The sequence below is a fragment of the Oncorhynchus clarkii genome, chromosome 16, assembly GCF_045791955.1.
Source record: "Oncorhynchus clarkii lewisi isolate Uvic-CL-2024 chromosome 16, UVic_Ocla_1.0, whole genome shotgun sequence".
Lineage (NCBI taxonomy): Eukaryota > Metazoa > Chordata > Actinopteri > Salmoniformes > Salmonidae > Oncorhynchus > Oncorhynchus clarkii.
In genome coordinates this window covers 21,714,030-21,726,890 of record NC_092162.1, presented here as the reverse complement: position 1 = coordinate 21,726,890, position 12,861 = coordinate 21,714,030, and the positions used below count along the sequence as shown (strand labels likewise).

The 12,861-nt window shown below is 42.6% G+C and overlaps 1 protein-coding gene across 3 annotated transcripts; it reads right to left on the bottom strand.

The window, feature by feature from the left end:
• Positions 1–228: 228 nt before the first annotated feature.
• LOC139368182 (leucine rich repeat containing 4Bb) lies at positions 229–12,629 on the bottom strand. Of its 3 annotated transcripts, none has more exons than XM_071106801.1 (3): positions 12,184–12,629; positions 3,837–4,439; positions 229–3,706 (listed from the first exon to the last, which is right to left on the bottom strand). In XM_071106801.1, exons 2-3 carry the CDS (start codon positions 4,077–4,079, stop codon positions 1,691–1,693), a joined length of 2,259 nt encoding a protein of 752 aa, XP_070962902.1. In that variant the 5' UTR covers positions 4,080–4,439; positions 12,184–12,629; the 3' UTR covers positions 229–1,690. The 3 variants fall into 3 exon arrangements, with proteins under 3 accessions (XP_070962902.1, XP_070962901.1, XP_070962903.1); XM_071106800.1 differs by lacking the exon at positions 12,184–12,629 and adding an exon at positions 6,512–6,984; XM_071106802.1 differs by lacking the exon at positions 12,184–12,629 and adding an exon at positions 5,850–5,904.
• Between the last annotated feature and the right edge of the window lie 232 nt (positions 12,630–12,861).

Below are 12,861 nucleotides of genomic sequence, written 5' to 3'. Positions count from 1 at the left end.
TGTGTCATTTTAAAGCAGCCTTTTAATGCCAATGTAACTCCCTCATAAGAATGACTAAAAGCCGGTCTTGAGATATTAAAAGAACAGACATCATAATACGATTACCAAGATGACTAATGGGTGTATCGTATCCCATATAGGTTCAACCTAGATTGAAATATATAGCCTACTAATCACTTTTTAGAACTACTGCATGTTTTCAGTTGGTTTCCATTGACCGCCCAGACCTCGATATATGATTTATTTATTTCATGTGAATGATACATGGCTAGACAACTGTACACATTATATCAAACTAAACAAAAATCATTGAAGACATAGTTCAAATGCGCAAAGCTTTAAAATGGTATGAACACATGAAAGGTACACCGTAAAAAGTTGGTTCGTACAATTGTCATACAACCAAATACTATTATCGTACATTTCTGTTCCACTAAACCAAAGAATGTGGTCGAATCCACCCACTGAATGCCATTGCAAAGACAGGCATTTAATCACCCTTATGACAGCGTTATGTGGCATCAAAATGGTCACCATGAGAAAGGAGTTCATATCAAATTCACCACTTATAGCACATCTCTTGCTACTGATCGAGTTACACTTTGTCAACATTTCCCATTCAAGTCTTTGCAAGGTATTAGCTCACTGTTGATGTGTTTTGTTATTTCACCTAAATTTGCTGATGGTACACGTATATGCTGGCATCTGGAGCTCTCATTTGAATAATCAAGTAGCCTGCTGGAACATATGGAATATATTCTCAAAAACAAACAAGAACAGAAGTGTCCAGTTATCGTCACGGTTGAGCGAGTGAAACACAGGGAGAGAAAAAACCTCGCCAAACAGAAAACTGGGGGAACTCTCCAGCCATTCTTCAGTATTCATGGCAGCCAAATTCATAGATTCACAATGAGTGTTGCAATTGAGCCCTTATGTATTCGAGGAGTAGCCAAACTCAAAACATATGTATCGTATAATCAACCTTCACAATCAGCGCCCCTGATCACTCACAAAACAAACTACTACAGCTCGTACATCCTCCAAAATATCTCTGCGTTAGAGTCTGCAATGTAACATATTCAAATGAAAATATATTTATGTATCTGTGTGACTTTCACAGTAGTTTGTACTGTACTGTACTGTATGTACCTTTTGTCCTTCCATTTCTGCCTACCTACAGCCTCAAGGGGAGACTATTGAGTTCATGCGAGAGAGTGTCTTGCACAAGTATTTTCTGTGAAAGAGCAATGTCTCGAGCATTTTTTTCCTGCAATGTCTCCAAACGTCAATGTGGTCAGTGCTGTGCGTGACTTAAGTCTCGACTTACTGGCCAAACACAACGTGGGGGATTGAGCTACAGTACTTGGAAAGGCGTTGTCTTCTATGTGAATACAACTCGTAGAAACGGCAAGAAACATTTGCTTTGGCACAGATTTACATTGTAGCGATGTTCGTTTTTGAACTCCCTTGCCGTGATCGTTACTACAAACACAAGTATCCCATTGTGGTAATCCTTGGCTCAGTACACTGTCGCTGACCAGTCTATGTGTTTGTGTATTGCAGTGTCAGTCTATCCCCTCTCCTGGTGTAATGTCAATGCACTGTAGTGTTTAATCGTTCGGCACGTAAAGAGGCCATCAATCCCCTCTCTGTCTTTCCCTTGCGCTCTCTCTCTCCTCACTCTTTTTTTTCAGATTTGAGTCTCTTGAACGTTTTCCTTTGAGTTTCCCTTGAACAAAAGAGGCTCCATTTGTGGATTCTGGTTCTGGCCCATGAAACCCTTGATCGATCCGTGTAATCCCATGGGGGACATGGGGAGGGACATCGGCAGAGGTGGGGAAACGGAAAGAGGGTTGGTGTTGGCGCCATTTCCGGACATGGTCTGGAAAGTGGCTGAGGAGATTGGAACCTGTGTACAGGAGATCGGGATATCCTGGCCTTGCTGGTTCAGTGGGGACGGGTTGTTCTTGTTGCTTAGAGTACTGATGCCTGCCCCTGTCCCAATGCTCAGACCCATCACGTTGTTGTTGAAATGATTGGCCTTGTAGTAATGGTTAAGATGCTCTGATCGCCCGATGTTGGGAAGGTTGACTATTTCCGGGTGATGCATCCTCAAGGTTCCGTCTCCTCCGCACCCGGATTGCATGGTCGATCCCCCTGAGATGCCACTCCCGGCCCCGGCACCCATCTCATCCTCCACGTTGATGATCTCGATGGCCCGGGTGGGGCCATGGTGCTTGTGCAGCTGGTGCTGCTTCCTCAGCTTGTAGAAGACCACCAGCATCACGGCCGCCATGAAGGTGATGGCCACGAAGCAGCCAATGATGATCTTGGTGGTCTTCATCACGTCATCCAGGCCAGGGATGTTCGTGACCTCCATTATCGACACTGTGACTGCCTTTTCAGTGGCTCTGGTGGCTCGCGGGGACAGAGAGGAGAGAGATGAGCGAGATGGAGATATGGTGAATCCAGCCCTGCCTTTACCCAGTACCCCTCCTGAAACAGTGGGACCCAGGTAATCTGGCGGTACGTAGGTTTCGTTGATGTACTGCCTTGCAGCGGAATCTTCCCCATTGTTAGTTTCCACGGTTTCCACAGTGACGGTGGTGAAGTAGCTGAAAGGGTTGCTGGAGTCTGAGGTAGATACGTTGAGCACTGCGGTTGCCGTAGTGTTGCCGGCGGAGTTGGTCACCATGCAGGTGTATTGGCCCGTGTCCTGCACAGTCACATTGGTGAAATTCAGGGTTCCATCGTGAAGGACTGAGATCCTGACGCGGTACGACCCATGTGTCATGAGGGTGCCATTTGGGGTGAGCCAGTTGACAGACGTCATGGACGTGCCAGTGCGACACTTCAGCTCGGCAGCCATGCCCTCTGTGACATTGAGGTCAGTGGGTGGCTCTACAATGACAGGAGCGTAGCATGTGAAGTGGCTCTGGTCCAGCTCACCAATGTACCGGCCCTTCAGGCCTGGGGGCGCGTGGCAGCGGGCACAGCATGTGGTGTTACTAGGCACCGTCTCCTTCAGCCACCAGCTAAGCCACAGGACATCGCAGTTGCAAACCCAGGGGTTGTGGTTGAGGTGCACCCGCTCCAACTGGTGCAGCGGGGTGAAGAGATCGTGGGGCAGCGAGTGCAAGGTGTTGTGGGACAGGTTGAGTTCCTCCAGGTTCTTCAGGTCGTCGAAGGCATTGCGCTCAATGACCGTCACCTTGGAATGCATGAGCCACAGTTTGCGCAGCGACACCAGGCCTTGGAACGAGCCGGGCCGGACATTCCCCAGCTGGTTGCCAGACAGCTCTAGCTCCTCCAGTCGGACCAAGGGTGTGAGGTTGGGTATTTCCTTCAGACCGCACATGCCCAGGTTCAGGAAACGCAAGTTGAACAGGCCCTCGAAGGCAGCCTCAGAGATGTAGTCCAACTTCCGTAGTTCGCCCAGGTCGAGACGGCGCAGGGAGGGAACGCGGTGGAAAGCGTACGCCGGCAGTGTCTCGATGGGGTTGTTCCGTAGCCAGAGCTCCCGCAGCTTGCTGAGGTACTCAAAGGCCTGTGACGGTACCAGCGTAAGGCGGTTGTCGAAGAGCTCCAGGGTGTTGAGGTTGGGTAGGCCATTGAACGCGCCCACCTCGATTTGTCTAATGTGGTTCTTGGAAAGCTGCAGGATTTCCAAATGCCGCAGGTGCTTGAATGTGTCAGACTTTATCACCTGTTAAGAGAGATAAATACATGTTGGTACATTGTAGCCATATGAAACCGCTCGGCCGTAAAGCATACTCTTTTCATATGCGTACATGTATGGATTGTAGGTAAACGTAATGAGAGAAAGGCATATTTACCTCAATCGTGTTCTCTTGTAGGTTAAGGTATCTTGTGTTCACAGAAATACTGTCTGGGACTTCCACCAAACTCTTCCTTGTACAGATGACTCGGCTTGCCTGATTGGAGCAGCTACAGGGGTTTGGACATGGGGGCGCGGCCTCTGTTACCTGAGGTCCATGGTGGTGGAGCCACAGTAAAATCTGGACCAACCAGAGGAGGGGGGAAGGGGTGGAGGGGCTGGTCACCATGACAACACGCATGGCAAATGGTTCATGACCCACCCCTAGTCCTAATATGTTGATAAGTCCCCTCTGATACAAGACAATTAAGTAGTTCTCTTGTTGTTCATTTTACCAATCCATTCTATTCTTCTCTTTCAAGTCTTTCTAATAACTGCGAAGAACTGTTAGATGTTAAATGTTCTCTTGATTTATCATTTATATTTCCTCACTTGACTATGTTAATGTCAGTGTAAATATAAAATGCAGTCTAATTTTCAGCACAGCTTTTTAGGGAATTATGTATTTGTAGATCCCATGACAATTATTAGAACAACAAAGTAGATGTTTGGTGAATCTGCTCTTGATTGGCGTATCTCTGTGGATGGTAGACGCTCCTCACTGTATAGGGGAGGAAGAGAGAGAGCGAGAGCGAGAGAGAGAGTGAGCGAGAGAGAGAGTAAGTGAGAGAGAGAGAGAGAGAGAGAGAGAGAGAGAGAGAGAGAGAGAGAGAGAGAGAGAGAGAGAGAGAGAGAGAGAGAGAGAGAGAGAGAGAGAGAGAGAGAGAGAGAGAGAGAGGGATCAGACAACCTCACAAAGCATGAGTTCTGTAATTGTAGAAGCATTGTGAAATCTGTGGGCACTGAAACATAGAATCATGTTGGACTTTTAACGCAATTGCAAGATTGATGGTTAATATATAACATGTTTGGAAAGCATGTCAGCTTTCAGGTTTACACTAAAGCATTGGTTCTCTTAAATTAGGCTCTAGAGCTTACTGGTGAGTCACCTGCTATTTACTAAAGGCGGCAGGTGGCCTAGCAGTTAGAGCGTTGGGCCAGTAACCGATAGGTTGCTAGTTTGAATCCCAGCTCCGACAAGGTGAAATTCTATCATTCTGCTCTTGAGCAAGGCAGTTAACCCCCCACAAGGGGAAGTCAAGTTTCGGTTGGACCTTGTGTGCCATTGACAATATAAATAAATCATGTAAATGTAATCCTTCATAGGTCGAGGGGAAACATTTTAGTCAAGGCTTGATACTCTTGAGTTTGCTCAAAAAGTGAATCACAAAATAAAAAAAATGTTTTAAAAAACTCAAGAGCTCAGGTGTGTCACAACTCAAAGAAACCACAGGCCTAGAGCAAAGTATGAAATAAACTTTAGTGTATGATTCATTACTCGATGATGAGAGAGAAAAAAAACACCTTTGTTATTTATGAGCATAATCATACACACTGTAATGTATTTGGACTGGAGAAAAGGTATTTGTGTTAAAAAAAAAAAACATGAACACATGCCAACATCACTCTAAAAGACTACACAAGCAAGCGTTGAACTGTCAGTTTGCTATTCTATTTAATGAGGTATAACTTGTTTTTAGAATCACTGTTACACAACTACTGCTACATGGAGGAAACAGCAAAAGGTTTCCCGACATCAAATGTATGGTGACCTAGCCCTAATGATCTGCAAGACGGATCTTAATCCAGTCACAATCAGTTCTATTGATCACAAGGATCACAATGTTTTGTGATGTTGAGGGGTACTTCCACAACCAAGTGTACAGATGCTGGATCTTAATTTGAGCCAGTTTGCTACAGCAGGAAAATAATCCTGCAGCAACAGGAAATTTGAATTATTGTGTGGATTATAATTGATGGATTTTTTCTTTGTAGGGGGTTGATACATTATTGGTATCAGCAAATCTCGTCTGAAATTCTTACGTTTGAAATGACAAACTTTAGAAGCCTTTATAAGCCTTGAATACATTCCATGTTTGCATTTTCTCAGCAACAACAATGAAGATCTTACATCTGTAACTCAGTTATCGGCATCCCTCCTGACTGGTCTGCATCCTCCAATAGCCCTTCGGGGTTTGATTGGGGTGAAAGAACCCGGGTTAAACGTGTACCCCCTAGCCTTATGGCTGTATCATTTCAGTAACCCATTTCACAGTGAACGTGTTTTACATTAAGCAGCTCAGCCCTTGCACCTCTAGTGTGATTACCATCATGCTACTCATGATGTACACATACCACATTTGAAAATAATTGTCTTATGAAGACACAAACAAGTCATTTATAGGTTATTGCTGGGTACCAGTTTGCCATATCATTTTTACATGGTAATTTCTGCCAATTTCTGCTTCTAAGTAAAATAGCTAACATAGTTATCTTAGCGTGTATACAAACATGGGATCCCACTCTCATCTCTGATTCAGAGGGGTTGGGTTAAATGCGGAAGACACATTTCAGTTGAATACATTCAGTTGGACAACTGCCTAGGTATCCCCCTTTCCCTTTCCTTTCCATTCATCCTCCCTCCCACAAACTACCCTGTACTGTCCCTTTAAGACCGACAAATATGGAGACCCTTATCAGAACCTCAATACAATACTACATGTGGTTCAAGGCCCTGTTGTTCAAACTAAAGCTACCTGTGCTCAAACTCTTGTATATCCATTTGTATCATACCTATCTGGTAAATGGTGAATGGTGTGACAAACACAAAACATCCAGTCAGCGTTCGCCCTGTGGGGGAAACAGCTCGTTGTTGAGAGAGGTTGAAGGAGAATGGCAAGAATCGTGCAAGCTAACAGGCGGCCCACAAACAGGAAAATAACATTGCGGCACAACAGTGGTGTGCAGAACAGCATCTCAGAACGCACAACTCGTCGATCGTTGTCACGGATGGGCTTTTTCAGCAGACGGCCACACCGGGTTCCACTCCTACCAGCTAAAAACGAGAAGAAGCGGCTCCAGTGGGCACGCGATCACCAACACTGGACAATTGAGGAGTTGAAAAACATCACCTGGTCCAACGAAATCCAGTGTCTGTTGAGTCATGCTGATGGCAGAGTAGAAAGTACAGAGTACAGGCTGGTGGCGGTGTTGTAATGGTGTGGGGAATGTTTTCCTGGCACACGGTAGGTCCCTTTATACCAATTGAGCAACGTTTCCATGCCCAAAATAATTCAGGCTTTACTGGAGGCAAAGGACGGTCTGCCCCGGTACTAGATTTGTGTACCTAAGAAACTGGCCACTGAGTGTAAGTCAAAAGCTTTTTATGGTTCTGTAGGCTATGTTACACTGTCGGGTGCCTGCACGTCAACAGCACATACTTGCTCAGTAGGCATAGCATGTTTCTTTCTCTGACAAAGGGTTCATTAAAAAGTTATGTTTTACAAATGTTCTAAAATAATCTGAAATATCTGGCTTGTGGTTTACAGCTCTAGTGGTAGAACTAGGCCTACCTATTGAAATGATCGAGTAGCCTAAGTGAGTCCATGATGTCTTTAGACCGAACTTAAACATAAAGAAAGGAGAAATACACAAACTTCCCATACCACAATGTCAAAGTAGCTGATCCAGAGATGATCCCTGAAACGTACACGTTGCACACATTGAACAGTGCACACATTGAACAGTGCACACTACAGCCAACCCCTGCCTCTCACGATCACAGCATAGGGAAACATACTCTTCATGAATCCTAATGTCATAGGCTGCAGATTAGATCCACATCAATGGGTGTTCAAATATTGCCAAAAGCAGCCATTAAAGAGCCCAGTGTAGTCAAAAACTTGATTTCCTATGTTTTATATATATTTCCACACTATGAGGTTGGAATAATACTATACAATTGTGAAAATGGTGATAATGCATGTTTAGTGTAAGAGCTGTTTGAAAAGTTTTGGCCTTCCATGGTGACATCACCATGCAGTATATTAGTATTAGTTAATAGACCGATAAGAAAGACAGTGCCAAACATCTCTGCAAATAACAGGAAAGTTTCACTTTTTCCCTCCCCACTCAAACCACTCCCAGACAGTCCTGGCAAAATTTTAGCTTGAGAAATTTCTCTTTGCTAAGAAACTTTTTTTTTTTTAAAAGGTACTTAATTGTTACCCAGAAATGATTTAATATTGAAATAAAAATGGCTGCATTGGACCTTTAAGAAGCTTATGATGGAGAATATCCTAAATATAGGTCTGTGGAAATGTTCTTTACCCGCCCTCACACGTGCACACACACGTGCACACACACGTGCACAAACACACACACACACCCACACACACACACACACACACACACACACACACACACACACACACACACAAACACTTGCACACACCACACACCAAATCCACGATTCTCCACTATAATTTCAGTGTTGAGGCAAATGATTGTTGTGTCACTGTGCATTAGATAGTTTACCGGTCTTTGCAATGAACAGTCGCATTGGGGGAGGGGAATATATTCAATATGTGCCCTGGGTGTCCCTTCACGATCTATGTGGCCATCATTGTAAATAAGAATTTGTTCTTAACTGATTTGCCTAGTTAAATAAAGGTTACATTTCAATTGAAAAAATGTGGGGCCTACACTCCAGGATGATATCTCTGAGATTATGCCCACTGAAGTCAGTTCAACGTCTATTTCACGTCGGTTCAATGTAATTTCATTGAAATTACGTGGAAACAACGTTGAATCAACCACTGTTGGACTTGTCCATCATTGTGAAAATGTTCTCTTTTATTGTGGCGATCTTGATCAGCAAAGGTCCATTTTTGTTACATAAGAAGTGTATGTTGGGTCTTACAAGACAACAGAGGGACACACCACTGTAAAGCGAGTTTATGAGCTCATAGCTGCATGGGGAAATGATTGCTCTTTACTAAGAGTCATTCCAAAGCCATCAAAACAGAAGACATATTGTTGTCCATGGACGTACGGTATCTCTTGTTTTCAGACGACTCTCTCATACAGGCTGTGCACTGTGGAGGCAGGCATCTGCAACAACGCAATTCTATAGTGCACATTCTCTTATTGTAGGTGAACGTTGGCTACCTATAGTCTACTTAGACATGTCAACTCATAACATTTTCTCTCAATTCAATGTGTCTAGCACAATAAGACCAGCGAACTTACACGAATGTGTGCCTCATTATTTGATTGACTTATTTTACTGAACCCCCTAGCCCTTTACTCCCTTCAACTACAGTGAACTTCTGTTAGGGAGGTGGCTTTTGCCTATCTTGGGCTACACTAAAAAGCACCGGGGAAAAAACACACTGCGAACTCTTAAGTTACCCCATACCACACATTCCACCTCCAGTGGAAGACAAGGTTGAGTGAGTAGTCTGTAGCCTTTTTATTTGATTTCCTGTCGCAAATACAGAACATTACATTATGTTCATATAACATGGCTCCGGTTTTATTCCTATAGGCTCTTCTTACTCTTTTCCCCCCATACACTATTGTCTTTACACTGATGCAATGAATTTGTCTCATGTCAAGAGGTGGTTGCAGTTGCACCCATGTAGATATTGATCGACTATACACAATCAGTTCTGGGAGAAGAAAGCGCTCAGTCGTGAAGAAACAAATGATCTGCAACCTGCTGGCCAAATGTTACACCAACACATGATTAGTGTGTAATCACTGTCCACCAATGGTTTATTCTTTGGATCTGTTGAGGTGAATAGTGGGGTAACACTTGACTTAACTAGCCAGCGGTTTCAATTTACTTCAATAGCCTGCAACTATAATGTCCATTATGATGCAGTTATAATGCATTGTCGAGTGTATAATGTAGACTATTATAATAGTGTCAAAATGATCCTGGATAAATAACAGCCATTTTGAGTAAGTTGAAATGGTGATACATAATAGAGACATAGGCCTAACATAAGTCTATTATAAGCCTTATTATAAGACATTATAAAAGCTCATAGCTGATATGCTTATAACCAGTTCTAAAGCACAGCAGTCTAGAAAAGTCAAAGTAAAGTGTTACCAATTGTGGCTTTGTTGTGGCTTTCAATATCCTCGGGCTAAAGACTACCTGAGCATAAAGAGAGATCCTGTAGGGCACCCAACTCTTTCCCTGGCTGCCACTGCTCTTGCTCAACAACAACAACAACAAAAAATCCTCTGTGTCATCACAACTTTTGGAGATATTTCAACAAAACAATTTTCTGATAAATGTATCAAATTTTTTGAACATTTGAAAGAGTTGTAGATATATTCCAATGAAGTTAGATTTATATTTGTTTTTTAATTATACAAGGAGGAAAGCCTTAAGATGAATTATCCATGTGTTTAGAGAGAAACATGTTGATCCTTTGTTTTGTAAAGTAGTAATACGTTGGATGAGTGTGTTGGGGGAAGCCCCCCCCCCCCCCCCCAGCTAGTTAGCATTAGCTGCTAGGAGTGCTAGCTAGCAACCTTACTTACCAAATCATCAAAGGTAAAATACATAAAAAGATAACGTAACTTAATTGCAGTTGTAAATGTTTCCACTAGTGACTGATTGCTTTGCAGTTAATGTTACTTTATAGCCTTTTAGCTATTTTGCACAGCAACCCCTTGTTTTCAGTCACAGGTGGGGACTGGATTAGGTGTGAGTAGTGCAGGAGGTGGACTCATGAGTTGTGCTTCAATTTTACTGGAGATATCTTTATTTGGGACCTTTGTACAAATTAGAATCGTGCAATAATAGAGCATAAGAGAGTTGCCATATCAATGTGAAACTGAGTTAATTAGGTAAGTTATTGTTGTTGTTATTAAATGTTATATTAAATGTTATATTCCAATGTTATTTAATGTTATTAGTTATATTCCATCCCAATTAATATTTATTTTTATGAATTAAAAACAAAGATTGAAAACCTTTTGATCTTGAATGTAATTTTAAAGACTGCTGGGATTTCAAATCTTGCATTATTAAAATAATATTTAGTTCAATTGTATGTCATGGATTGTATGGAAAAGGCACAACAAAATGTATGTGCAGGTGAGTTAAAAAGAGGGACTTCACATCAATTCTCCTCATAGTGCGGCTATTAATGGTGGCATGTGCAACACCTTTCGCCCCATATTTGATTTAAATAATTACATTTAGACAACTAGACGTAGCTTTTAAGTATTACGTACTAAAGAATTTCTAAATACAACTGATTAAATGGATTTTAACACACTTTTGTCAAACCCTATTCCATAATCTTCTACCGGGGCAACTGGCCACCGGTACTTTACAAAAACGGCCGTTTTCTAATAACAACATTTCATGAAAAAAAATCAACTGTAGCCATTTATTACCCTTTATAGTTTATTCGCCTAAGCATGGCATTCACCCAAATACCATTTATTTCCCAAACGTTGCTTTTTTTGTGTCAGCAATTAGACATTGTTCTTTAGGGGGGGGGGCAAGTTACCCCCTAGTACCCAATACCACGCTAAATTAGGCCTGATATTTACCGCTGGTCTGAGACTAACACAAAGCTGCAACAGCGCTAACGTCTAGGCCTACTGTAACTATGACAACACCAAATTGATTCGGAGTTGTTGGACGTGGGCTTCCTGTTAGGAGGAGGCTATATTCAAAATAGTGGCAATCAGAGTGTTAGCCTATTGGGGAAATTAGGTAGGTCAAAATGGTGCTTCAAACACTTCAATTGCAGGAGAGATTTTTTCTCTCCTTAATTGGTCTGACATTTTACAGCATAAAATGGAGAGTCTAAACATTGGAATGAAAAGTCGACTTAGATCATTTCCAAGGAATTTATATGACAAATAGGTGTCATCTATTCTCAATGTATGGTCAAAGCACAATAAACCCTAGTGAATATAAATTAACATATAATTTCATTAATGCAGCTGGCCTCGCGCTACGGCGCACCTTCTATGGAACGCAATTGAAATTCTTAGAATAGGCCTAATTCGGCACATGCTGCATTACAAAATGGCTTGCATCGACTGTCTCTTTGAATGTGGAATAATGACAACTACACAATTGCAACAAGAATAATGGTATTTAACGTTATGACGGTATATTACTACAAAATAGGCTTACATATGGCGACAATATGATTTCAACAGCTTTTAGGGTTGAAATGATCTTAAGAATACATTTCAACACAAGATCATTTCAATACATCAGCTTTGATTTTCAAAATGTCTAACGTTAATTGGAACCTACTAGTTATGCCATGTATCCATTTATACTTAGCTATTTTAGCTAACAAAACAGTAATGTCGCCACCTGATATCCGCAGAAACAAACCAAAATAAGAAATGGGTTGACTACGACTGTCTTTTCAGACGTTTCTACCAGTATTAGGCTATGTGCAATAGACTCATACCTTTCTGTTTCAATTGCTGCGGCGTGAGGTCGACGTTTTCTTCTCCTTTCGATCCCTCTCCTGTCGCCAGTCCCCCAACCTCTCTATCTATTTCTCATTTTCTCTTCTCTAAATTGATTCGCTCGATTCCACGGCTGTGAGTTCGGCTCTTGTTCTTGTCTTCCGCAGCAGCAACGCAACAGGGACTTCATACACTGATAGCACGTTCAATATAAGCAGAATCCACACACACCATAAAAAAGGGTGAAGAAACGTTAACGTTACAATATATAAAGCGGTATTTAGTTCAAATAAAAACGAAATCCGGATTGGATGCATCCAAGCGTCTTCTTATCCTTGGAGACGCGCGCAGGCAGCAAACGCGACGGCGCCCGTTGGGCAGAGTATTTTTGCGCTTCAGCATAAGCGGCAGTATACGCACATTCCGTAGGTCTGCAGCTGAATGCCACGAAGGCAGCGTAAACTCTCAACATGGACCACAGAAGACCAACCATTTATGATGGAGAGCCATGATCAAGAAACTCGCCATGTATTCCAAGACGTATGGCGCTAATGCACTACACTATCCTCATGGTCTTTGCAGTCGTTGTGCAGGTCCTACTATAACCTATGTTTGTAGGGTGAGTGGGATATCAGGTCCAGTGGGTTTGAGAGAACCTAGATAGATCTATGGTGGGC

Excerpts from the sequence above, each read along its gene's own strand:
- LOC139368182 (XM_071106801.1), bottom strand. The coding sequence starts at position 4,079 with ATGCGTGTTGTCATGGTGACCAGCCCCTCCACCCCTTCCCCCCTCCTC. Across the intron at positions 3,707-3,836 it reads TACAAGAGAACACGATTGAG|GTGATAAAGTCTGACACATT; the intron begins GTAAATATGCCT and ends CTCTCTTAACAG.